At 43.4% G+C, this 23,077-nt stretch overlaps 1 protein-coding gene across 1 annotated transcript in view; it reads left to right on the forward strand.

Annotated features, from left to right (window-relative positions):
• UTP20 (UTP20 small subunit processome component) overlaps nt 1–23,011 on the forward strand; it is a 64,815-nt gene extending 41,804 nt beyond the window's left edge. The window contains exons 36-62 of the mRNA XM_057386152.1: nt 233–388; nt 786–926; nt 1,704–1,841; nt 3,098–3,237; nt 3,757–3,836; nt 4,639–4,928; nt 5,398–5,537; nt 5,957–6,113; nt 6,884–6,982; nt 7,581–7,748; nt 8,444–8,610; nt 9,527–9,668; nt 9,959–10,075; nt 10,814–10,984; nt 11,548–11,676; nt 12,087–12,197; nt 13,457–13,536; nt 14,267–14,336; nt 15,349–15,531; nt 16,338–16,469; nt 17,628–17,760; nt 18,952–19,151; nt 19,502–19,573; nt 20,263–20,529; nt 21,210–21,336; nt 22,149–22,294; nt 22,629–23,011. Of these exons, the coding sequence (XP_057242135.1) occupies nt 233–388; nt 786–926; nt 1,704–1,841; nt 3,098–3,237; nt 3,757–3,836; nt 4,639–4,928; nt 5,398–5,537; nt 5,957–6,113; nt 6,884–6,982; nt 7,581–7,748; nt 8,444–8,610; nt 9,527–9,668; nt 9,959–10,075; nt 10,814–10,984; nt 11,548–11,676; nt 12,087–12,197; nt 13,457–13,536; nt 14,267–14,336; nt 15,349–15,531; nt 16,338–16,469; nt 17,628–17,760; nt 18,952–19,151; nt 19,502–19,573; nt 20,263–20,529; nt 21,210–21,336; nt 22,149–22,294; nt 22,629–22,784 (3,912 nt within the window). The 3' untranslated portion in view covers nt 22,785–23,011. The remainder of the gene's footprint in view (nt 1–232; nt 389–785; nt 927–1,703; nt 1,842–3,097; nt 3,238–3,756; nt 3,837–4,638; nt 4,929–5,397; nt 5,538–5,956; nt 6,114–6,883; nt 6,983–7,580; nt 7,749–8,443; nt 8,611–9,526; nt 9,669–9,958; nt 10,076–10,813; nt 10,985–11,547; nt 11,677–12,086; nt 12,198–13,456; nt 13,537–14,266; nt 14,337–15,348; nt 15,532–16,337; nt 16,470–17,627; nt 17,761–18,951; nt 19,152–19,501; nt 19,574–20,262; nt 20,530–21,209; nt 21,337–22,148; nt 22,295–22,628) is intronic.
• The last annotated feature ends 66 nt before the right edge of the window (nt 23,012–23,077 follow it).

Below are 23,077 nucleotides of genomic sequence, written 5' to 3' on the forward strand. Positions count from 1 at the left end.
GTGTAGCATGTTCTGGTTGTGTGGTCCTGCTGGTAAATCTAAAAATATTTTTCCTGATGGGAAGGGTGGGCATAAATTTGGGATTAGAACTTCTATAGGAAAGCTCTCAAGAGTTTCTGAGTCTGTACAGACCTCGTTATGTTGTGTCCAGTGGTACTGTTCTGTCCAGRCTTTTGTGGAGAAAAAGGTGTCATACCCAGACTCATGTGGTGCCGTTTCTTCATCCATTCAGCTCGGGGATATGGCTCTTAGTGACAATGCAAGCCTTTGCTTGACCAGTCTCATCCACCGACTGGCAGAAATCAACCACACAGAAGATCAGTACAAGGAGCTAATCCAACACACTCTCCTGGAATCTGTGAGGAGGGGTCTGAAGAGTAAGACTGAGGTAAGGCAGTGGTGTCTGATCACACCAGCTATCTCCAGGACACTAGGGTAATGAGACATTTTTTCAGTGAGTTCTCAAAGTCCCCTACTTGCATAAGAAGTTCAGGTTCCCCAGGCACCCACTATTAACTTACCCTTCATTTGAAACCTTATAAAATTCTAAAAAATCTAGAACTTAGCTGTCTTGTGTTTCTTTGCCATTGTTCAGCTTTTCTTCCTTGTAACTCGTTCTTTGGAGGGGAGGCTTCAATTTATATGCAGTCTGTAATAGGTGCATTTGTTACCAAAAATTGGGACATATTTGCCTGGAATACTTGTAAATTACAGCATTGCTGTTCTGAGGGTTGTGTAGCAGCTTCTCCAAGGGGTATTTAACATTCACCGCTTGCTGTTTGCAGAGCATYCAGCAGGACTACACATCACTGCTTTCCTGCCTCATTCAGACCTTTCCAGCAAATTCCGAATTCCAGGATTTGGTTCAGTTGACCAATCGCCATGATCCTGACATGGACTTCTTTGAGAACATGAAACACATGCAGGTAAAAGGCAGCAGGTATTTCTTAGTGCCTCTTTGTCCATGCAAGCAAAAGCATCTTACTATGGGGGCATACTGTGCGAAGCATCTGTGTGTTGCCTGCAGAGAAATTGCACCTTTGTCTTAGATACCATTACAAAAATGAGGGATGTGGGCATCTCAGGAGTGACTAGGAATCAAAGTCATGTTTCTATCTAGAAATTCCTTGGTTTTATGGTAGCCCACAGTCATCAACATTATCCTGAAGATCTTTCTGACACAGGCAGGGAATGGGTGTCTGTCTTTTCTCACTGTTCCCTGCTACTCTCAATCTGGATGCTCTGCAGCCCCTTCCCATTCACAGACCTTTGCCATATAAAAGTTGCACAAAGCCTGGTCTCCTGGTTTTTCTTGCAGTATGAAAATACAACATTTCTTCTACTCTCAGAGATATAATCTGAGAATCTTAGCTGTATCTGTAGTTATACGCAGAGTCTTAAGTTTTTAACTTGTCATTTTCTCTGGTCTTTGCATCTTATTGCAGCAACTGCTGTTTGCAGTTGCTTCCCTTGTCTTGTACCTGAAGATACCACAGCCTTATGACTGTGAATTCACAATGCGATTGAGTTGGAATGTCTGTTGAAGCAAAAGGCTGGTGAAAGCCCAGAGATTTACTGAAAAAGGCATGCCTTGGTAACAACCATGATAAGTTTATGCCATTACTTAAGACGATTTCAGAACTGCTGGATGAAGGCGCTCTCTTGTGCTCCACCTCATTTGCTGTTTTCCATGTTTGACTCAGATCCACAGGAGGGCACGAGCTCTGAGGAAACTGGCGAAGCAGCTCACTGAAGAAAAGCTTGTACTGTCTTCTAAATCGCTCCAGAACTACATCATGCCATATGCTACAACTGCCATTTTTAGTGAAAAAATGCTTAAGGTAGGCTCTTTTAATTGAATGCACCCACTTGACTATTTTCGCCTTTCTTATATGCTGTTTCCTTGAAACGCTAACCACCCTAGAAGGCTGATATGTTTGTGGAGTGAGCATTTCCATTGCAGACAAAAGTACTGTGCTGGTTTTGGTGGCAGAAAGAGGGTTTGGAAAGTGCAGGTGCAGTCTGGGCCCAGTCCCATATCTGCTGAACTTGCCCTGTTTCTTGAAGGTTGACCTCTTAAATATTTGGGTTAGTGGTTTYTGTTTTGTTTTAGTTTTTCACTTGGGAGTGTATTTGTCTTCATTTTTTTGTAATCAGCTTCTTATTTTTTCCTCTCTACTTCCAAACTGCTCTCTTCCTGTTCAGTTGTGAGATTAGTTACTTTTTGGCGGTAGACTTTGTGGAATATAGACTGTACCTAGTAATGGAAGTGGGAAATAATACTGCTTTCTCTGGATTTAGAGGGAAACTGCAGAAATTGGTTCAAAACATCTGAAATCAATAGCAGCTTTGTAGTTAAAATTTGAAGGGGTCATTTTGTTAAGTCACCTTCCATACATTTTATTGAAAATAATATGCAAAGAAATTACTTGTAATGTCAGAGTGGGTAGACTTTCTACCTGTGAATTTGAAAAGCAAGGTTTCACACTTRTATAGTTCCTTGCATCAGGAGAACAGCAGACCTGCTTCTATCAAAGCAAGTAAATGCCTAATTTGCTTGATGTCATAAATATTCTTCTGAAGCTGAAACAATTAGAGCTCAGGCACAGGACCCAGCCCCTGCAGCAATACAGACTGAGCCCCTAGTAAGTCACTCTTTGACCAGAGGGCAGTAAATTGCATTGATTGAAACTTTGATGAAGAAACAGACACATTTTATTTCACATCTTAGATGGGTTAACAATGTGTATTTATAGTTGCTCAGCATAGCCCAGCAGGGTGCCATGTGTCTGTAGTTGGATMCCTTGACTGGTTCTTAGTTCTTAACACAAGTGAGCTCATAAATTTAAGTATGTGAGAAAAGTTAAATGTGTGCAGAAATATTTGGAGGAAGTGGGTCTGGAGATCTGCTTGCTGGGCTGTGATTTCTTTTTTTCTTTTTTTAATKGGTGCTCARGAGGGGATCTAAAAATGCTGAATCCCAAACATCCCCACTAGACAGCTGTTATTCTGTCTCTTGCTGCCTTGAGTAGAGGATGCTTTAGACACACAACCGTCATGAATGCTAACAGTAACTGAATTTCTCTCTTTTGAGCAGCATGAAAATATGGTAACAGCCTCAGTTGAAGTTGTTGGAGCTGTCTGCCGACATCTTTCATGGTCAGCATATTTGTACCACTTAAAGCATTTCATCCATGTCTTGCAAACAGGACAGATTGGTACAAAGCTGGGAGTCAGGTGGGTACTGTAAGCAATGTTACTCTGGGTTTCTCCCAAGACTGCTAAGGCAAAATTCAGTGTTTTGAGGAGCCTCACATGGATTTTAGGCTCTTCTTTGAGATGAGAGATTGCTGACTTTGAGGTGGGCTTAGGCAGGTAAAGGTGGGCATGGCCTTGCTGCCTGCAGCTCTGAAGTTTTAGCAGGTCATTACTTTCTTACACTATGTCACACTGAGTGCATGGCAGCATTAGAGGCTTCTGCTTCTGTCAGGCTGTCCCTGYTCCTGGGGCACGCCCATTGCTCCAGTACCACTCTCTGTGAGGTTTCACAGTGAGCTAGGTCACAAAATGCATGTAGCTAAGAAGTAACTAGTTATTATTTTCTGGGTTTTTTCAGGATAAACCTCCTTACAATGCAGTGTCGCTAAATCTGATGTTTTCCAGAAAGTGCTTATAAGAYTTTTCTCTTGTGTTTGTATATGCATCCTCTTCCTTTTGTGCAAAGGGCTGATCTTTCTTCGTGTTTTCCTTCTGCAGCTTATTACAGACAGTGCTGGAAGCCTTTCACTTTGACCATAAAACACTTGAAAAGCAGCTTGTGACCATTGAGAACCAAGGTGAGCTTTTTATGCCTACGTGTAGAATCACTGCTTCAAACTGCTCAAAGTGCAGCTAATCAAAGTTTTGTGTTTTACTCTTGAGGTCAGCTACTCCCATCTTTTTAAAATGTGCATGCTGGAAGCTATTTTTGACTTGTATTCTCAGGAGTGGTGCARACTTTCCTCCTGTGTGTTGACAAGGTTAGGAGAGGTGGAGGGAATCATCTCCACATTTCCACTCCATCCCAGGCATCTGTAAGCCAGAACAGCTCAGCCTTGCAGCTCTCAAGGTCTGCAGCCAGCCATGTGGCTGCTGACACACCTGAGATTTTTGTCCTTGATGTTGGCTGCTCTCACAGTAATCTGCAGCCTGAGRAAGGTGCTGCATGTCCTCACCTTGCTTCCCTCTCCATTTCATGGGAAGATGTTGTATCTTCAGCTTCTTCACCATTGTGGTTACCTATGTTGGGACTTGTGGGGGAAGGAGGAGGATATCTCACAGCTGTGCTTGTCAGTGGCTCTTGCCTTGTGAAATCCTCAATTGTAAGTGAATGGCAGTTCTCTGCAGTTCAAGTACATTGACCTTTGCTAAGCTGACCACAGAGTTCAGACACTTTGCTTTAAATCTGGCCCTGAGGAGTGGTTTATCAGCAACCAGCAAGCCAAAGCTTCTTTACAAGTAGGAGCAATCTTCTGCTTATTGGTGATGTGCTGTCACTAGTGATAGGTAGGAACTTTGTGTAGAACCAAGCAGTCACGAGAGTCTCAGTTAAGGGCTGTTTTCCTGTATTTACCTGTACTTTTGGCAATTACTTGACAGAAGCTGCTGCCATGGATCTTGACCCAGTGGTGGAGGCTGAAGAAGCCATGGAGCTGGAGCAGAGTGAAGGGGAAGAGGAGGAAGTTGAAGAAAAGAATGGGAAGAATCTCTCTGAGAAGCCAGCAGAGTCTGAGCAAGCAGCTAAGCCATCTGAAAATGCTGAACAAGTGATGAAACCTGTTTCATTCTTACCCAGAAATAAAGAGGAGCTGGAGTGTCTGATCAAACACATTCATGAAACAGTTACAGTCAACATCTTGCCTAAATTGCATAGGTGTATTGTTGCAAAGGTGAGGAGCTGACATTTGAAAGGTCTTTTGTAGGTTTGTGCTTCTACTTTAAAGATTGGTATACTACTTCAGAGCCACTGAAAATGCAACATATTTTAAAAAAATAGATGCAACTGAGAGGCCATCTGAAAGCACAAAATAGGCTTTATGCTCTTTGCTGAGTCCTGAAGATTACTGACAGACCCTCTGGTCAGTATGGGTGTGGTGTCTTTGCTCCCTGCTGAAAATWGTCTCAAATTACACAAGTGAAATGATTCACTTGGTGCAATCCATTGAAGACTTCTCAGTCACTTGCTAGTACCAGCCTAGATTCTGTATTGAAAGCACTGGGATTTATTGCACCTGTCCTTCTGCTGTCTGGGGTTTTCCTGCAGTCACCAGAGGATAGCAGCCTGCCTTACTGGCCTCTTTTATGATTTGCTGAGRAAAAGCATATTAAAAATGCATTGTCTCTTGCTCTCTTAAAAAGGTTAAAAGAGACGAGGAGCACAAGCTTGTGAAATCCAACGTTGTGAATGATGATGAGGTAGTTCGTGTTCCATTAGCTTTTGCAATGGTGAGGATGATGCAGTGTCTTCCCCAAGAAGTGATGGAAGCTAATCTGCCAAGGTAAATCCCAATAGAGCTCTTTAAACGTTCATTGTGCTGGGAACAAGTGCAGCCACCTTTCTCAAACAGGGGTTACATACAAGACAAAAGTCAAGAAGGACATCCTATAACAGACCTTAACTTTAGGAAACTCCTTTTCCTAGTGACATTCACCTCTGTCAGCATTTGACTTCTGTAAATCCTTACCTAAGAGCAGAGCTGTGAATCATGGTACAGCAGCAGGGATGGTTGTGCTGGGGAAAGAATAATGTACAGAAAGAAAGGACAATCAGTAAAATATCACTAATAAAATGTCTCTGTGAGGCTGGCTGTGAGTACAGCTGTGGTGAAACAGGCCTGGMAAGCAGCCTCCTTAGTTAGCAGTGTAATTAGTTGTGCTCTGTGTGGAGATGAACAAAGCTTTCTGTCTTTGGTTCTAGCATCCTGCTGAAAGTCTGCACGTTTTTGAGAAACAGATTTCAGGAAATACGGGACATTGCCCGTAACACCCTCATTAAAATCATGGAAGTGTTGGGAGTACGGTACCTTCTGTACATCTTAAAGGAGATGCGGTCTGCACTCATCCATGGGTACCAGGTAATGTGGAATTTCTTCCTCTTCTGCTCTCTGTAGGCTTTTTTAATGTGTTTAGGGAGAGAATCCAAAGGGAAGTTGCTACTGAAATTATTTTGCACTGATAGAATAGCTCGGTATAATGCAAATAAATACTGTTGCTAATGCCTACATCAGTCTTCGTTATGCTAACTATCAGCTGAGGGTCTGCACCCTCCAAGAACTTAGAATCTAAGTAATTTTCCTAATGAAGAGATATGGAGGGGAAGGACACATTTCTGGTTCCAGTAAGATTAGAGGAAATCTTTCCAGTAAGGTCATGAGGGCTAAGCAGTATCTGAGGGGAGTTGCCACAGAGACTGCAGACAGTATGTCGTAATGCTAATTGAAGTCTTGCTTCCTAAATCCAGAGCCAAGGCTCTGACTATTAATTTATTTACTCTCTCCTTGGTTTGGGTTAAGAATTATTTTTCTTGTGAATTACCACAGTGGAACAGCCTRAGCTTCTAGCTGTTGTAACAGTTAGAGCACCAAATACAGCAGCCTAAATAGGCCAGTAAGAGCACTGGGGAAAGAGGAGATTCCAGCCCTTTTGTCAGTGCTGGAGGGACAGGTATCCTTTTCCTGCTGTTGCTACATGAATTCATATCCTCCCAGGGATTTTTTTCCTGTAATGAGAGCTCAAGTGCAGTGTGTGACTTGTGCTGTCTCTGCTATGAGAGTGTCCCCATCCAGTGTTATTAAAGAGGTCAGTGTGGACATTTGAAAACATAATCTGTTCTCTTTTTCTCTAGCTTCATGTKCTGACTTTCACTGTGAACCTGTTATTGAAGGGCCTTACTACCAGGCTTAGTGTTGGTGACTTGGACCACTGCTTAGATATCCTAATTGAGGTAAAAGCTATTCAAGATTGAAAGAAAGAACATCATGAAGTGCTTGGGATAGATTCTGGGAGGGAAAGGTTTTGTGTAGTTTCTCYCTGACTTGGTGGCAAAGCAAGTTGTGTGTGTATTGCCCGGGAAGGAGACTGTTTTATACTGAGGCATCAGTAGACCACTTGTAGAGGAGAGTCAAGAAAAGAGAAAAGTCAGGGATCTCTGGGGCTGCATGCTGAGCCCTCCATCCTGAGAGGGAATGGATTCAAAATTAAGACACCTAATCTATGTTTTCCTGTATTCTAAATGGCTGAGTAAGTCAGCAGACATCTATGCAGTGCAGTCCACAGAGCCCAGGAACTCAGCTGACCACACAGATGGGATATATTGGGATGTCTTGGTCTGACTGGAGTCCCATTCCTTGTACCACAACATCACAGAGGGTGTGAGAACAGTGTTCGCATCTGGTGTACTTTAACTGGGATGTTCCATGTTGACAAAGGAAYGATAGAAAAAAAACATGTTTTTTTCTGTGAACGGGGGAAAACAGTGTTGTGCTGTTGCTACTGGAGCAACCTGCTTTCTTTTATTCACTTCTCTTGCATGTTTTCCTAAGATTTTCAACCAAGAGTTGTTTGGAAATGTAGCTGAAGAGAAGGAAGTGAAGGGAATTGTCTCCAAGATCATGGAAGCACGCAAAAACAAGAGTTACGATTCCTATGAAATTCTTGGAAAGTTCATAGGAAGGGGTCAGGTGACRAAACTTATTCTGCCATTGAAAGAGGTAAGAAAAGTCAGCCAGAATATGTCTTAACTTGGGGAACTCTGGATTCTGCAAGATGATTCTAGAACCTCTAGGTGGCTACTTTGAAATCACCTATGGAATCCTGCTTTGGCTTCCCATTTTCCTTTGGGAAAGCAGTTTGCAACCATAAGATGAGACTTTACTATTGATGTTCAGGGCAGGGAGTGGCATTCTGGGAAGCTTTTAACTGCTTCTAGAAAGGACACATCCCACTTTGGAGTTCTCCATGCACTCTCCCTCTGCCCAATCTTGTTTATTCTGGAGCTTCAGTCCTGCAAAGCTACTCTGTGATTTAATCTCTTGTGCATGAAGGAAATTGCAACAAAATGTATTCAGGGTCCTGTCCATGTGCAATAATTGYCTTTTCAAAGATGCAGATTTTTTAGCAGAGTGCAAGCTCACACAGAAATAGTGCCCTGGTTTGCTCATTGGCTTTTAGACATCCTGGTGGCAATAGGTGAACTGGCTGGAGACTGATAAGAGGCTGGAGAGGAAGTGGGGGGTGTTGGTGCAGAGCGGAGGCAATGAGATGCTGTTTACATAAAGAGCTGGGGACTATGACAGCATGTGATGAGAGAGAAATTGCTGTAGTTTTTCCCATGATTTCTAAATACAGATAACAGATCGTTGCCATGATGCTGCCCTCTTAAATTCTCRTGGTTGTACCTTTGCAGACTCTGGAGAGCACTACAAGCTTGAAGATAGTCCGGAAGGTGCATGAGGCACTGCGTCACATCATGGCAGGACTCATCTTCAACTCAGACATGAATGCAGAATCACTCCTCCTCCTCAGTCACGGTCTCATCAGTGAAAATTTGCCTCTRCTAACAGAGAAGGCCAAGTGAGTTCTAGGATGTTGTTCAGATGTTTTGTTATTGGTTGGGAGGTTTGCTTGCAGAAATGGCAATTCTAAAATCCTACTGTTTAAATGCATGAGAGTTTCCTTGCTTTCATTCCCCTTTTGTTTTCAATGTTACTGAATTATTTTGGCAGTCAGAAGGCAAGGAGAAAACTTAGTAATGGGAATTAGCATTTGTTGAACYTATGGGAGTCTACTCTTGCAAGTGCTCAGAATCTTCAGCAAGGCTATTTCACTGTCTGATGAGTTGATAATATGCATTTGGATGTTAGGATGAAGGGACAAGGGGCAGTGTTTGCAGGCAGGCTGCAAACATTTCCATGGGGCCAGGAACAAGAAGAAACATGGGCTTTCACTTAGCGCTTKGCTGCTGGTGCAGAAGATGGGGAGAACCATCAGATTTTCCTTCCATCTGGTGGTGTCACTGCTCAGAGATGGTGCATTTCCCATTACATAGACTCGCTTTCTCTAGGATCTGACAGCTGTTTGCAGACTCCTTGGAGCAGTGTTTGTAAGCCATCAGTAACTGAAGTAAATATCAGTAAATGAAGATCAGTAAATAAAGAGCAGTGGGCAGTGGCAGGAAGTGTATTTGCTTGAAGGAACTTTCTAAGTTGGTCTGTCCACCAAGCAGAAAAAATTGAGGATGTTATACAAATAACTGTGTATTTGTTATCTCTGGAATAGTGGCATTGTTCTCAAGTCTGTGAGTCCCTTCTGTTGTGCTGCTTTCAAATCCATTTCATTTAATTGTGGTCCATGTGTGACCTGCTTCTGCTTGCTGTGTGGGAAGCAGCTGAGCACAATTCAGCTCTTTTTACTCCCAATAGAGCAAGATGATTGTGGAGGGTGTTGATATCTGAATATTCTCCTTTGCCATACATACTTTGCTTTTCAGGAAAAAAGTTACCCCTCCTCCAGATCCTCGGCTGCAGCCCGAGAGCTGCCTGCTGCTCCAGCCCACTCCCACAAGAGGAGGGCAGAAAGCACGTGTCAGCAGCAGGACTAACACATATATCCTGGTTGATTCAGGACTTCGGGTAAGGATTCCCTCAGAGACAAAACCTTGCATTCAAAATTTTTGTTAAGAATGTTCAAAGGAAAATATTCCTTTATGGTGTTTTAGTAGCACAGCCATTAGTCTTAAATTCATCTTGCATAGCGTAACTCCAGTTTATAGAGAGCTATAAAAAGTGCTTAGCCCGTTGAAATATTTGGGTGGGATATGGCATAAATTCTACTATAACCTGATACAGTGGTGGGACTTTACTTGACTCATTTGAGTTCCAGCCTGACTTTTGAGATGAATATCCTGATTTTTCTGTGGCAGCTACTGCACATGAGCCTGAAGAGGTCTAAAGTAAATTCTTCTGAGGAACACGCTTTGGAAATGTTAGACCCTTTYGTTCAGCTGCTTTTAGGCTGCCTGAAATCTATGGATGTCAAGGTATGGTTCTGAGCTGTTCTGTCTGTTCTGTCTGCTCTAAGAAGAGTCTTGCCCACAAATGTCATTGTGCAGTTGGCTTGCAAGAGAAGAGAAAGCCACCTGTTTTTCAATCATGATTTAATAGCTGTGCAGATTAAGTTGTTTGAGGATATGTAATCCCAAGAGGGAAGAAGGCTTGTGGTTGATGGAGGATTGAATGCTCTGCTCCATATTGCAGGTGCATCTGTGAGGATGTTCATGAGATCCTGTAGCTGATGGGAGCAGTGTTGTCACAACTGTGGTTTCTTTTGATCCAACTCCAGTGTCTTTATTCCTAGCGCCGTAGGCAGCCACTTTTTGGAACAGCTTTTGGTTTGAGTGAGCCTAGGGAATCTGTTGAACTTTGAGTTTCCCAGGAGTGGAAGGCATACCTCATACCCTATCAGATACTTGGAGCAGGGCTTTCTGCATCTTGAAGGCAGCTCTGCTTCAGAAAGAATTCTTGCCATCTGCTGAAACAGGGCTGTGTTAATGTCCTTACCTAGTAAAATCAAAGTTACAGAACACTGGAGTGACAGATTATGCTTTTAGATCTGAGAAGCCCTTTGTATTTCCTATGAATGGTTKGAAGGAGGTTAGGTTTGTTAGCTAATTGCCTTTTACCACATCGTAGATACCTGATCGTGTCTGTAAAAAAGTGAGAAAGAGCTCTCTCAGTGTGACTGTACCTACATCCTGTCCTTTGACTCTTTTTCCCAGGTAGTAACTGGYGTGCTTCAGTGCTTGCAATGGATTTTGAAGTTCCCTTTGCCTTCTATCACTACAAATATGGAGTCACTGATCAAGCAGCTTTTCCTGTTGCTGAAAGAGTTTGCCAAGACAGGAATAGCCAAAGGCCAGAATTTCCACCTGGTTGTGAGTTGTTTCAAAGTAAGTCAGACCCAGCTTTTTCGTTTCTGCTTTAGGATTAACCTTYTAGCATAAGACTCATTCAGCTACAGATCACTCCTGCAGCTGTCCTTGGAGAGATATTCTGGAGATCTCAAGCTAGTGAGGAATATGTGGCCATGCTGATCCTTTGCTAAATACAAACTTAAAGAAAGTTACTCCCCAAAATGTACAGCTTGGATCTGAAGAAATGTCTTTATAGAAGCATGTTTGCCTTCTTTCTTCATTATTGTAGTGTCTTGTTCCACCCTATCTTATGAGAGGCATTAGCTTTGTAATTGAATGGCTTGCTTTTAACATGATTCATTGGAGTAAATCAGGGTAGCTGAAGYGAGACATGGGAAGGGAGCAATTCACTTGTGTTTAGTTTCTGTCTCAGAATTGCCATCTGAAAGTCAAATGTGATGAGAATAATATTGGCCACATGTTCTGGAGCAGCAGTTTGTCTTTTCAAGCTGAAGTGGAATAAATCAAGGCAGACTGTAGTACGGACTTTCAGTTTTGGTACTACATGTGTTTTGACAATGTGCAATTTAATTTTGTAGTGTGTAACTATACTTGTGAAGAATGCAAAGAGTCAGATAACAAGCAAACAGCTTCAAGTGTTGCTTGGCTTTGCTGAAGAAGACATTTATGATTCATCACGGCAAGCCACTGCCTTTGGCCTTCTCAAGGTATTTCTGTCCAGAAGTCATGGGGGTTCTGTGAGCCACTGGAATAGCAGTGATTCTGCTTCCTGGTGAAAGGCTGTACATTCTCACATGAGGAACAAGCTACAGAATGCTGTTAAGGCGCTCTGTTATAAGGGGAGATATCAGCAAAGCTTTAGTGTTTGATTTATAGTCACTGTTTAAAATGTTTGGGAGGCTGTTTTATGCAYATGCATATGAGGGTGTGTTTGGATCTGAGTATGTTTTTGCTAAAGAATCAACATCTCTGATCATTAGACCAGGTATTCTGTGTTGCCTAAAAGAAGTGGGTGTGTAAGCCATCCTTTTATTTTTTTTTCCCTGTCAGTTGCTCTGTGTGTGAAAAAATCAGTGTTAAAATGCCATGTGAGCGGCTGTGCTTTCACATTTTTCAGGCTATTTTATCCAGGAAGCTGATTGTCCCTGAAATTGATGATGTGATGCAGAAGGTTGCCCAGTTGGCCATCACAGGACAGAGTGAGGCAGTGCGAGTCCAGTGCAGGCAGGTTGGTAGAATGAAGAGTCTCTCATTTCATTTACAGCTGTCTAACAGGCTAGAAAGCTTTGTGTGGTCATCCCAGCTCTCACAGATGTGTGTCTTAGCCCTGCTGAACCCTGAACTCCATTTCCCCTTCTTTACTGATCTTTATTCCCCTTGTTATCAGGCTTTAGTTCTTGTGACTGGTGTATGGCAGAATCACAGTGTCCTTGCCTGTAGTGGGGCTGTGGCTTGGCTTCATAGAACCGTAAAATTGTTTAGGTTGGAAAAGACCTTCAAGATCATCAAGTCTAACCCTTAACTGAGCACTGCCCAGTCCACCACTAAGCCATGTCTCCAACTGGCCCATCTATACTTCTTTTAAATAACTCCAAACAGTTTTAAATAGTCCACCACTTCCCAGGGCAGCCTGCTCCAGTGCTTTACCACCTGAAGGTGGTTCAGTGAAGGATTTTTCCTAATATCCAATCTAAACTTCCCCTGGCATAACTTGAGTCCATTTTCTTTTGTCCTGTCACTTGGGAGAAGTGACCCGCACTTGGCTACAGCCTCCTTTCAGGCAGTTGTAGRGAGCAGTAAGGTCTCCCCTGATCCTCCTTTTCTCCAGGCCAAACAACCTGAGCTCCAYCAGCTGCTCCTCATGAGACTTGTGCTCCAGACCCCTCTCCAGCTTCATTGCTACTCCTCAGATATGCTCCAGCACCTCAATGTCTTCCTTGTGTGAGGAGCCCAAAACTAAACACAGTACTTGAGGTGCAGCCTCACCAGTGCCAAGTGCAGGTGGAGAGCTGCTCAGCAGCAGTGACATGGTCCCTCCTGTGGAGGCTTTTAGGCCTATGTAACTACGCCTTGCTCTTTTTTGAAACCCAGGTTAAGAGAATTTGCCACAAATCTATGATTACTTCCCTCTACTTCCTCATTCTTTCCAAAGTAAAACCAATCAAAAGACAGAAATGGTTACTTTGTCTTAAGCATTGAGATACAGGTGCAGTAGGAACTGCACTAAATGCAGCTTTCATAGTTGAAGGATGGAGAATCTCTCTTCACAGATGCCTGTGCAAATCACAGCAGTACTTTAAAAACTGATCCTGTTCCAGACACAGAGCTTGGGAGTAGTTGTTGACCCTTTGTGTAATAGGAATGGGATGAAAGGGATGATACTCACAAGCTTGTTGCTCCATGAAAAATTTTCTTCATAACCTTTTTACAAGCTTACCTGAGTGTTTCTTTTAACTCTTCTCTGTATTTTTGGTTTTTTCTTTCCAGATTTACTTAAAATACATTCTGGACTACCCCCTTGGTGACAAACTGAAACCCAAAYTGGATTTCATGCTTGCACAGCTGGAGTGAGTTTGTATTCCTGAGATCTCTGTGAGAACAGGACCTTGTTTTTTTAAATATGACTGTAGTGTGCCAAAGGTCTCTTTGTGATGAGCAGAGGGTGTGGCTGAAGTCTTCATTTTCCTACTTGTAAAACACTGCCCTTCTTCGAGGGCAGGCTATTTGATAAAGCAAATCCTTTTTCTTCTCCCTCTTTCACAGCTAGTTTTGTTATTTATSAGTTTGTAAACAAAGCTTCTGTTGCTTGCTTAGTGGTTAACCACCTCTACTGATTGTGGACCAGTGATCTGGAAAATCCAGGAGGAATAAAGAAAGGTGCATTTCTGTGACTGCTATCCCGTGGCAGTGTCTCAAGTGCAGTTGCAAGCAGAGTTGAGATAACTGTCCAATTCAGCAGAAGCGTTGTGCCTCCAGCCCCCTGAGCTTTACCCCTCCCTTGGTCATGGTGACAGTAGTTCATCAAGTTCCCCAGGACAGCATGGCTGTGCTGACTCAGGGTGGCTGTGGCCTGCTTTGTCCTTTGTGGCCTRTTTGTGTCCCTGTGCTCGTTCTCCGAGAGACAGAGCTGATGGTCCTGCTGCTTCTCTTGTCCAAAGTATCAGGCCACGTCTGGTAGCTGTTGTAGAAAGATCCCTATCAACGTGTGTTTCTGGAATTGGTTGTTCTTGCAAATTGTTAACAACTTAATAGGAGGATTAACTCATCCCTAACGGTTAATCCTTTATTTCTTCACAGGTATGAGTATGAAACTGGGAGGGAATCAGCACTGGAGATGATTGCGTACCTCCTCGACATGTTCCCACAGGTAATGAGCACCTCCTGGTGTTCCAAGCATCGCGCAGTTACTGTGGTTTGCAGTAGCAGCATTTTCCGAGCAGTTCATTTTGGAAACGCTAGTTCTTATTACCTCTTATCACAAGCAGAACATTCACTTATCTCCAAAGAACCTGGCTTTGCTCCAAAAGAGAAATGACAYGCTGGAAAGTCTGCAGTACTTCTTTGCCTAATATGCTTGGTTTGCAAGTAAAATAAAGTTGTATCAGCTGGAGTTCAGATAAACTCAGTCATGATTTATGCCAGGAAGAAACACAACCAGTTAAGAAAACGGGCTAGGAATAGAAAGTGAAGTCTAGAGTTTTCTCATTATATGGGATTTTTAGCATTCATGAGAGATTGTTGACTGAACTGGTGTGTGATTTACCCTATCTGTTCAGTTGGCCTGAATAGACAGGAAGGGCTTCTCAGTGGGGTGGATCAAAATGAAAGCTAAAAGTAACTATGCATCTATACAGGATCACATATGCAAAATCTTAAGCTGCCATGAAGCTCCTCAGCTGGAGCTTAACTGAGCATTCAGGACACTGGGAGAAGTAAATCAAGCAGGAATTTGGAAGAAAGGGAAATTCTGCATAGTAAGCTGTGCTTCAGCACTGCCTGATGATTTAATATTTCAAATTGGTTCTGGGCAGCTCTTTAAAGTGGTGAAGAGTTGTAGTCTGAGAGAAGGACCTTTGGCTGGTTGCTGCAGTGCTGAGGGACTTCAGCCTGTTTCTGTGGGAGTTGGGCATGAAAATGCCCTATAAGGTTTCACACTCACTTTGCTGACCCGGGGATATGGTAGCAAGTCAGAACAGGGCTGGGGCTGCTGGACATTCCCTGTGTGCTCCAACAACAGGATCATTCTGTCTTGGCAGTTCAGCTGCCCACTCAGGGCTAACACTGCTCCTGAATACAGTGCAGCAAATAACCCTCTTTTTCTCTTTAAATGCCAGAAGCTGCTTGTTTATCTGTGGTTGATAATAGTTGTTTCTTTCTAGGATCTCCTGCACAAATACTGTGGGCTGTTTTTTCTGTCTCTTTGTATGATGATGATAAATGATGACTCAGCAAAATGCAAAAAGATGGCGGCTTTGACATGTAAATCTCTTCTCAGTAAGATCAGCCATGAAAAACAAGATCTGATGTTTTCGCTGGTCACAGAGTGGTTTCACAGCAAAAAGGTACTCTTTGGTCTTTTCACTGTCCAGGTCTGAACTCTGTTGGAGGGCTGAGTAAGATTAARGCAAGTGGGATGTTGCTGGTACCAGATCTGGTGGGTTGGTGGGTTAGTTGTTCCTGACCTAGAGAGCAAGAAAGGGTACAGCTTCATAAAGCTGCACAAATACAGGGACCTGCTGATACTGTTGGTCTGCCTACAGACTTCCCATCTGCATCTTTCTGCTTTTCTAACTGTTCCAATTTTGGGTCAGGTATTTCACAGTGTAGTCTTTGCTCAGGTTAGAGGTTTGGGCAAATTCCTTATAACTCTTCTGATCCCAGCATTTTGTGCTGACTGTATGTAGGACATGCTTCATTCTGCTGCCATCAACTGGAAGGCAGCAAATCTGGTCTTCCAGATCTGCTGTTTTGATCTGGGTGCTTAGGCAATAAGCTGTTTTCTAGCTGAACCCAGGTTCTGTCCCTCTACATCAGCAGAGTTAGCATTCTTCAACACTTCATGGTTTCCATCTTAAAATGTTCARTTTTGGTTTGTAGCTGTGAGCTGCCTGTTGCATTGTGAAGAGYTGCAGTTGGGAACTGGGCCAGGAAGGGCATTCAGTTTTAGGGTGCATTCCCAGGGTGCATACTACCAGGTGCTTTTATACCTAGCTTGCAGCATCTCCTTTTCCATTACACTCTGAAAACCAGCTTCTCTTAAGTGGTATTGCTACAGGCAGAAAGTAAGGATTGCTGCCAGCTCCTGCACTTGGGACCTGTAGTGTTTGATTATCAAGAGTTATAAGGGCTGTTATTTTTTGTGTGTCAGAGCTCACACAGAAGGTTGGCTGCCCAGGCATGTGGTTTGTTCGTTGAAGTGGACGGAGTAATGTTTGAAAGGCGGCTTGAAGCAGTCCTCACTTTGATTGAAAAAGAAATCAACCCAAGTAAATTTGAAAATGTAAGTAATTTGTCCCCATGCATGAAGCTCGGGAAAAGAAAATTAAGGAAATRGAATAAGGGAAGAAATGTAGGAGAGATTTAACAGTTGGACTTACTGTTCAGGACTGAGGAAAGACAAGAAAACACACATTTGTTCTGAAGGGGACCTCACTAACCTATAACCATATTTTTTGCCTGTAAGCCCAAATTTGATGTCATATGTCACAGCACAAGGGAAAAGAAACTTTGCAAAGCCACCTGGCCTGAGCCTGCAGCTATACAGTGTAACCAGTAGATACATTGTTCCTTGCAATGTGGGAAACATGTCTGCTAGCTGCAGGGATTTGTGTAAACATTGCAGGTCAGGAGTGCATGGCTTGTGACTGTTTGCTTTGTCCAGTGTTATCTACAGCTTTAACTTTCAAAGGGGTTCCCTTCCTRTACTTCAGACCATGGTTTTGTTGCACCAAAAATCTTTTTAGTGCACATGATTAACTCAGAATAACAAGGCTGTCTCTGATTCTGCTTGATATGTGATAATCTCAAATGGATCACAGTCACTGTGCCTGAGGAGTAGCCATGAATATTACTAATGTTCAGCATGCTGTCCTTGCACAAGTGAGAAAAGAACCTCAGGATCTGTCATCTGGCAAAAGATGAAGATAAAATACCTGCAGTGAGGAGAAATTCAGTGTAATCACACCCTGTGCTGTGCCACRTAGGTAAAGTACTGACTACTTAGATCAAGCCAACTGCAGGTTGCAGGCAGGGTGAGGACCACAGGCAGCACACAGAGTGTTGTAGTAACAGCTTGGGGCTTCCCAGGTGACACAGGCAAATCTGCACTCAGCTGGATTCTAATGAGGACAATCAAATCCACACAAATACATGCACAGACACAATGTGTGTTATTGCTTGCATTTAGAAACCCAGCAGTTTGTTATAGTAATGTCTGTATGAAAAACAAGAAGAATTATTCTAATACAATCTCCTGCAGAGATTGTCCCCAGAGGAGATGCTTCAGTGGAGGTGCTTCTGTTCTGTTTATTTTCGAAAGTGGGTACAAGTCAGTGTTCTGGTTTTTTAAAAGAGTGGTCTGAAATTTATCTTGTGAGGATTAATCACATCAGTCCTCAAGRTCTCATAAGTATCTTTCTTGACTTGCTGATTTTATTAGATAACTGAAGAGGAAGAGGAGAAGGCTGCAGACAGGCTGCTRTTCAGCTTGCTTGTGCTGGTAAAAAAGCTGATCACAGAGTGCAACTTGATTCAATTAACCAAGAACAGWGATGTTGTGAGTAATATCTGGGGTAAGTATCATTAACGTATTATTACAGCTGTGTTACAAGAAAGATTCTTTGTATGCCTTGTGGTTTTTCACTGCCTAATCTAAATGAYTGTTATACAAGGTTTCCATTCTGCAAAACGCTAACACAGAGCAGTTACTGGGCCATGAAAGAGAAGTTGCTAATGGAAAAGGTTACATGGTTGATAAAAACAAGACACACTCTGTTTCAATTGCTGGAAAGAACTACTACCCCCAGAGCAAATAGTTGCAAACTATTCATGCTTCGCCATAATTACATGCTCTTGGATGAAAACATTGAGTTCTCCTGAGAAGATGAGATTTCCTTGATCATACGTACCAGCCAGAAAGCGATGACACGTGGTAATAGTGCTCTAAATACAGTGTACTGTGTGTCTGTCAGGATGTGAATACCTGGAAGTTACTTGATTCAAGCAATTTTGCTGTATAGGAGATTATACAATATCAGGCTGGTTTACTGGCATTTTGTTGCCCTGATTTTAACTGCGTCATTTGCTGCAGTCAGAAGACCTGATGTGACTGGTTTGTGTCATTGAACAGTCCAGCCTGCCAGGTACCTTGAGTGAGACAGTAGATAACCACCATTACCCTGGTTTTTAATGATGGGCAGCTTGAACAGAGGTCACATATGAGGGCAGTTCCATTTCTTCTCTGAAGCATTCTCAGCCTCTGTCCAAGGCTCTGATTTGACCCATCAGCAGCAGGGCCAGCTGACACAAGTCTCACAGCAGCCGGTGTTCAGACATCATGGGCAGATGAGCTCTGGCACCAAGTCCCCAAGAGGACCATAGTTGTTACAGAAATGTGACTTGCCAGTCAGGATTGGAGCAAATATCTTTTTGTGTTGTGCCCACTTTTCCTGCCCAGTCAGCATGGCTTTTTGGCAGTGGCCTCATCTCTTGATGTTTCCAAGTGCTGTGGGTGCATTCAAGAACACTTGCCTGATCACTGTGGGGACATTYGGCTACCTATAGGTTTTTGCTCCTCTCTGCTTTGGCTGAACTGAGTTGCTAGAAAGCCTTTTATTATCTTCTGAGCAGATGAGCACAGTTCATTTCCTTCACCCTTTTTTTGCAGCATATGCTGTGGTAATTCTTGGGAGGGACCTGGTTCTATTTTTGCACTCAGTGGACCATCTCCTGTGCTGAAAGAGGTTTGTTTTTTTTTTCCCCAGATCATGTCCAGTCTCATTTGTGGTATCCTCATAGCTGGGTCTGGCTGACAGCCACTGAGATCTTTGGCTTGTTGTTTGCATCTTATAAGCCAGAAGATCTTGTTGACAAATGGAAGGAAAGAAAGTCAGGGAAGAGAAAAAAGACACCAGCAGAGCTGTCTGCATCCATAGTCTTCTTGACTACTGAACTGGACAAAAAGGTAATGATGTCTGTACTACTCCTTCACTCTGCTCATTCTCTGACTGGGACATAAAAATAGTTCATAGTTTGGCATGCACGTTTCTCTTTTAGTTACTTGTTTGCTGCCTACTCTTCATCACTTAAAGGATTTGAGGAGGGTCTCTGCTGCTGGGAGGGGGCTTCTCTGGGGTTTTATTCTCAGAAGCATAAAGATACCCTTCTAGATTGTAAGATGCAGGCAGAAGCTGTGTTGAGCTCATCTTTGGTCTCCCTTAGGTGAGACTTTGATGACTGCAAAACACTGCTTTGAGTCTCTGTTACCAGCTCCCTTCAGTGGAGTCATTCTTTCCTCCTTTTTTGTTTTCCCAGATGAAGGAGCTTGCATTTGCATTCTGCCATCAGCTGCAGTCCAAGTTCCTGGACATGTCTCTGAGTGAGCAGGTAAGGGCAGGAGCCTGTCAGGGGCTGCAGGAGGGCACAGAGCAGACCCTGGCACTTGAGGGATTTGGGTCCTAGTCAGGACAGCGCTGCTGCTGTCTGSTGGTTGTGGCTCAGGGCCAGCTGCTCTCTGCTGTGAACCTCATAGGGGCCCAGAAAGTCCCCACTGTGGTGTCAGCCTGCTGAAGGGTGGCAGGGCCAGAAAAGAGGAGCACTATGCAGGGCAACACTGGGATTCCTTCTGTCAAGGAGGAGTGWGGCTCTGCACCTAGACTGTAGAAGGGTGGGCCAACACATCCAGGAGCAGGGATCCAGATCTTTGGTGACAGGTCTCTGCAATTGCATTGGAGCCCTGGCTGTTTGCTGGTAGTGTTTAGTCCAGCTTTATGATGTTATCTGGAGGTTTGACTCCACTCTAAATCTGGTCAGAGGGTGAAAAAGCCTCTGGAAAGCTAGGGGGTGCCAGAGTACCTCATGGGGAAAGACTCTACCATACTGCAGGAGGATATGGCAATGGGCTTTCCTGATAGGAGCAACGTGCTCTGCCACATGGCTTTACCTGGCAGTGGGTGAAGCCATTGCAGCCTCCTGGGTTGGCAGGTTCCTCTTCCAAATCAAGTCTTGGCTCTTATATGCCCTGGTGCTTACAGAGGGAACCTGCAGTGACTGATACCTCTGTTTTGACGCTTCAGGTTATAAAGAATTTACTTTTTGTGGCCAAAGTTGTTTATTTGCTAGCCCCTGCCTCAGAAGAAGGTAAAGAGGCAGATGAAGAACTCAGCTGTGAAGTGGAAGAGCAGGAGGTCCCAGAGGATGAGAAAGATACATCTGCTCAAGGAGAGGGAGAAAAGGCGGACACACAAGAGAAAGGTCAGCCAGCCACTCTGCTGTGGTTAATGAAGAAGCTGTCTGTCATGGCAAAACGAGAAGCAGCATATTCTCCTAAGATCCCTTTAAAGGTAAGAACCAAGTTAGACTGACTGCTTTTGATGAGGTGGGCAGATCTACAGGATAGTGTTGCTCTGGCTCTTTGCTTTCAGGGGACAAGATGCAGAGGATGCTGTGAACTGACACTGAAGTGAGGATTGGCAGGTGCTGAAGGAATGCTTTCAGTTTGGGGTTCTCAGGAAAGGCATGTGCCAGTCTGTTTCCAGCCTCCTGGGGATTGGTGGAAGAGTGGTAAACCCAAGGCACCAAGCTGAAGGGGACAGAGCAGTGCCTTTGAATGCCCAAGAGCACTAGGCTTATGCAGGCAGGGGAATGACAATGTGGAGTAACTTGCTAGAAAGGGAGGGGATGTGTGGGAAAGCATCAGGAAAAGCACTGTGGTTCCCCATGGTGCAGTTAGGTTGAGCTTTTGTGTCTTCATCTGCCTCAGTTGAGGACAGTGAGAATAAGCTTGTTGTTCAAAGTGTTAACAGCTGTCAACCCAGYCCCTGCTCATACAACAGGGGCTGTGTCTCTCTAAGGACTGTACTTGGATATTGGAAAGCCTTGTAACAGCAGTGAGTTTTGGACATCTGAGTCACAAATGCCACCTGCTGTGTTTGAACACTGATTCACAGCCCTCTTGTAGCAGTTCCATTAGGAAGTTTCTTTCCAGTCTTCCTTACTTCATGTCCCACGCACTTATTTTCAGAGAAGCTGCATCTTTAAGTTCCTGGGAGCAATCTCGGTAGATCTGGGGCAAGACAGGATCAAGCCATATCTTCCGACAATTCTCACCCCTCTGTACAGGGAGCTGAACAGCACCTATGCAGAGCAAGGTAAGGGATTTCCCATACAATGAGGAATTTGCATCACAGCTGCGCCTCAATATAAACACCACCTGCCATTCCTTTTGCCTGTTGAAGCACTGATACTGTAATCAGTGAATTTCACCTGCTTGCTGTCTAACCAAAATACCAGGAAGGGAGGAGAGTGTATGTCAGCTGAAATAGAAATCTGCATGTTCAAAGACTGGAGAGAGGTATGCTCCTGTGTGCAAGTGGGTAAAGATTGAGCCTGTGGTGTTGTGGGAAAAATGCAGTACTCAAGTGTGGGCTCTTGGTGGAAAGAGTTACAGAGCCCTTCTAATGAGAGAAACTTGGAAGAATTACTTAAAAGACAGAGCCCTGCTCTCAATTTTACCGTAGCACCTTTGTAGCCTTTTTTCACACCAATATCTTCATTTTTTCACAGTGGCTGTAGTTAATATATTGCCACCAACTAGTGGTTCCAACAATTAAGCTAGCCCTTATTTTYCTTACCAGAGATGCCGACTGACAAGGCTGGAATCATCTTTATTTCCAGAAAAGCCTATTCCACTAGAAGCCCAATGGCTACACATAGAAAGCCACCTTCGGGATGCCTTTATCCTTATAAAAAAATTTTGCTTCTCAGAAGCATTATGTTTTGTTTGCTGGTTGAAAAGCCACTTGTAGTTCTCTGGGAAAGCTGGTGAAGAACCAGCAGATTTCACATGCACTGGTTTGGGCAAGGTCAGTCAGTGCAGCCATCCTTACTAAAGAGAATCTATACTGCGCTCTTGGCTTTCATTCCACATGCTGTAAAGATTAAGTCAATTTTGTTTTAATAGATCCAACACTGAAGAACCTTTCCCAAGAAATCATAGAACTTCTCAAGAAGTTAGTGGGATTGGAGGCTTTTTCGCTTGCCTTTTCTTCTGTGCAGAAACAGGCCAACCAGAAAAGAGCAATGAGGAAAAAGCAGAGGGCTTTGCAGGTAAGATTCTAYTTTCTCTTGTGAGAAAAAGAAACAGGGCTTCTCTAAAGGCTCGAGAGCTGCCCAGGAAGGGTAGTTTGAGGAAGAACTTCATCCTGAATTAGGACAGTTTCATCAGGTTATTTACAAAACTTGAAGGAAAACTGTTTATGATCAGCCTCTTGCACAGATTCTGGCTGACAGTGATATTTTCCTGCTTGCCTGAATACCCTCAGTTCTGTGGAACCTAAGAACACCTGTGTGTTGTCTTAGCAGCCACCGGTTTATTAGAAAGTTCCTTATGTTCTACCTAACAGGGACTGTTTTAAATGAACAATGCACTATTTTTCCCTAGACTGTAGCAAATCCTGACATTGCTGCAAGGAGGAAGCTGAAGAGACACAAAAATAAAGAGGAAACCAGGAAGAGAAAAATAGAATCTCTGCGCCCCATGTACAAGGCCAAGCGACATCGAAGTCATGCACTGAAGGATTTGGCAATGGTGGAATGAAAAGGCTTTTCCTTCCTGAAGGATTTATGAACAGTAACACCAAGCTAAGGAACTAATTACTATTAAAAAAGTATTTGCATATTTCAGTTACTATTTATTAAAATTTTTTTCATGTCCTTTTTTTCATCGAGGATCTTAAATAAACACTTTGCAATTTTTTTCCAAATCTGTATATTTACCAGAGCATGTACAGTTGAATGGAAAACAACTATGATATTTTATATTAAATTTTACTTCATTTCTAAGAAATGGGTTCTGTGATGACTGCATTTTTGCCTTGGAACACGCTGCTC

The sequence above is a fragment of the Malurus melanocephalus genome, unplaced genomic scaffold, assembly GCF_030028575.1.
Source record: "Malurus melanocephalus ecotype Western Australia unplaced genomic scaffold, MMel_1.1 scaffold_16, whole genome shotgun sequence".
In the NCBI taxonomy this organism is placed as follows: Eukaryota; Metazoa; Chordata; class Aves; order Passeriformes; family Maluridae; genus Malurus; species Malurus melanocephalus.